Genomic DNA, 1,523 nt, shown 5'->3' with positions numbered 1-1,523 from the left:
CAAAAGGAGTACTTCCAGGGGCAAGGGGAGGGACTTCTGGCGGCAAAGGTCAGAGATTAGGGGTGGGACTTCTGGTCCCAAAATTGTGATCAGGTGGCAGGGTACTTGTCATGGGGCAGGGCCTCTTGTGGCCCTTGACAGCTCACCAAAACTTAAGTGGTTCTGTAGCTGAAATATTTGCTGGCCCCTGAATTAGTATTTTATAGGCAAGAACCAGCACTTTAAAAATTGATCTTTTATTCTATTTCATATTTGTGTTTGGCATTTCAGTTAGATTTAAAAAATTGTTCTTATCAAGAAATTTTGAAAAATGCATGTACAGTGTTTGAGTCTTATCATCACATATTGAACAACACTGACTTAGGTGGAAAAGAAGCTGGTTTTATTATGCTTGTAAGTGGACTTAGGCATCTAAGTTCAATTATATTCCACTCTACTCAAGTCTTTGAAAAACAGTTAAAATGAAACATGTGGGTTGGGCTACCCGCTCCTCACTGCCTTTTTTGATTCAGTATTAAGGATAAGATGGTACATTACCAAAGTAGGCACATAAATACATTTTCATGACTTGAACAGGATGAAATAGAATTGTACTTAGGCATCTAAGTCCAGTTAGACACCTAATAGGTACAGCAGTTAGGTCCCTAGTCTTCAGTTAAAATACACACCTGATAGTTTGATATTTACTGTTGAAACAAAATGAAGAAAATAAAAGGATTATGATAAAATCTACATCTTCTATTTTGTTCATTGATGACTTTACTGTGGTCTTTTCCTTGACTCCCAAATATGGTGATAGAAAGCTGCTGTTGATTTTTGGAAGACACTTCACATACACATGACAATATGGTGTACCTTGTCTAATACAGTACATGCAAAATCTGGGAACTTGCTAAAGCTGGAAAATGTATATGGTCCCGACATGCCTTATGAGGAATTATGCATATGTTGCATATATATGCCAGAAACAGCTTACTAGGGAAATGGAAAGGAAATTTAGGGCCCAGTTGTAGACTCACCTTGTATATCACGGAAAATAATTACCCATTTTGTGGGTGTGTGAATTACAAAGGCTGGCTGAGTGAGAGAGGTAGACGGGGAGAAGCAGAGGCAGTCTCATATAATTCTGTCTTAGATAAGTTTCACTGTATAAACAAAAATATTTTAACTATATCTTACTTTCTTAATAGTATTGTACTGATTTTCATATGAATCGTATAGAAATAAAAGCTAGGATCTGCATGTGCGTACACCCCTTCCCTCCATTCCATAAATAAAAGCTGGGTTTTGTCCCCCATAGCAATTGAAGTAAGTGGGTTTTGGTAGAGAAGTTTAAAGCCTGGTGATTTCTATTACTGTTGGGGAAGCAGCTACTAAAAGGTAAGACTTTTTTTGTAGGTTGAGAAACTGCTAGCTGGTTATCTTAAAGAAGTTGGAATTAATGAAGAAAAATTTCAAGAAGCATGTTCATCTCCTCTTGCAAAATCACATACTTCACAGGTATGATTTCATTTGTTTAAGAT

The 1,523-nt window shown here is 37.0% G+C and overlaps 1 protein-coding gene across 1 annotated transcript in view; it reads left to right on the top strand.

Moving 5' to 3' along the window:
• The window catches only part of CFAP36 (cilia and flagella associated protein 36), a 54,597-nt gene that overhangs the window by 10,961 nt on the left and 42,113 nt on the right, over positions 1-1,523 (top strand). The window contains exon 3 of the mRNA XM_019516672.1: positions 1,399-1,500. Within this exon, the coding sequence (XP_019372217.1) occupies positions 1,399-1,500 (102 nt within the window). The remainder of the gene's footprint in view (positions 1-1,398; positions 1,501-1,523) is intronic.

This window comes from Gavialis gangeticus, unplaced genomic scaffold (genome assembly GCF_001723915.1).
Source record: "Gavialis gangeticus isolate Ggan-Ray unplaced genomic scaffold, GavGan_comp1, whole genome shotgun sequence".
Classification (NCBI taxonomy): domain Eukaryota; kingdom Metazoa; phylum Chordata; order Crocodylia; family Gavialidae; genus Gavialis; species Gavialis gangeticus.
Note: the sequence above shows the minus strand (reverse complement) of the source record. Positions and strands in the feature narration are given on the sequence as shown.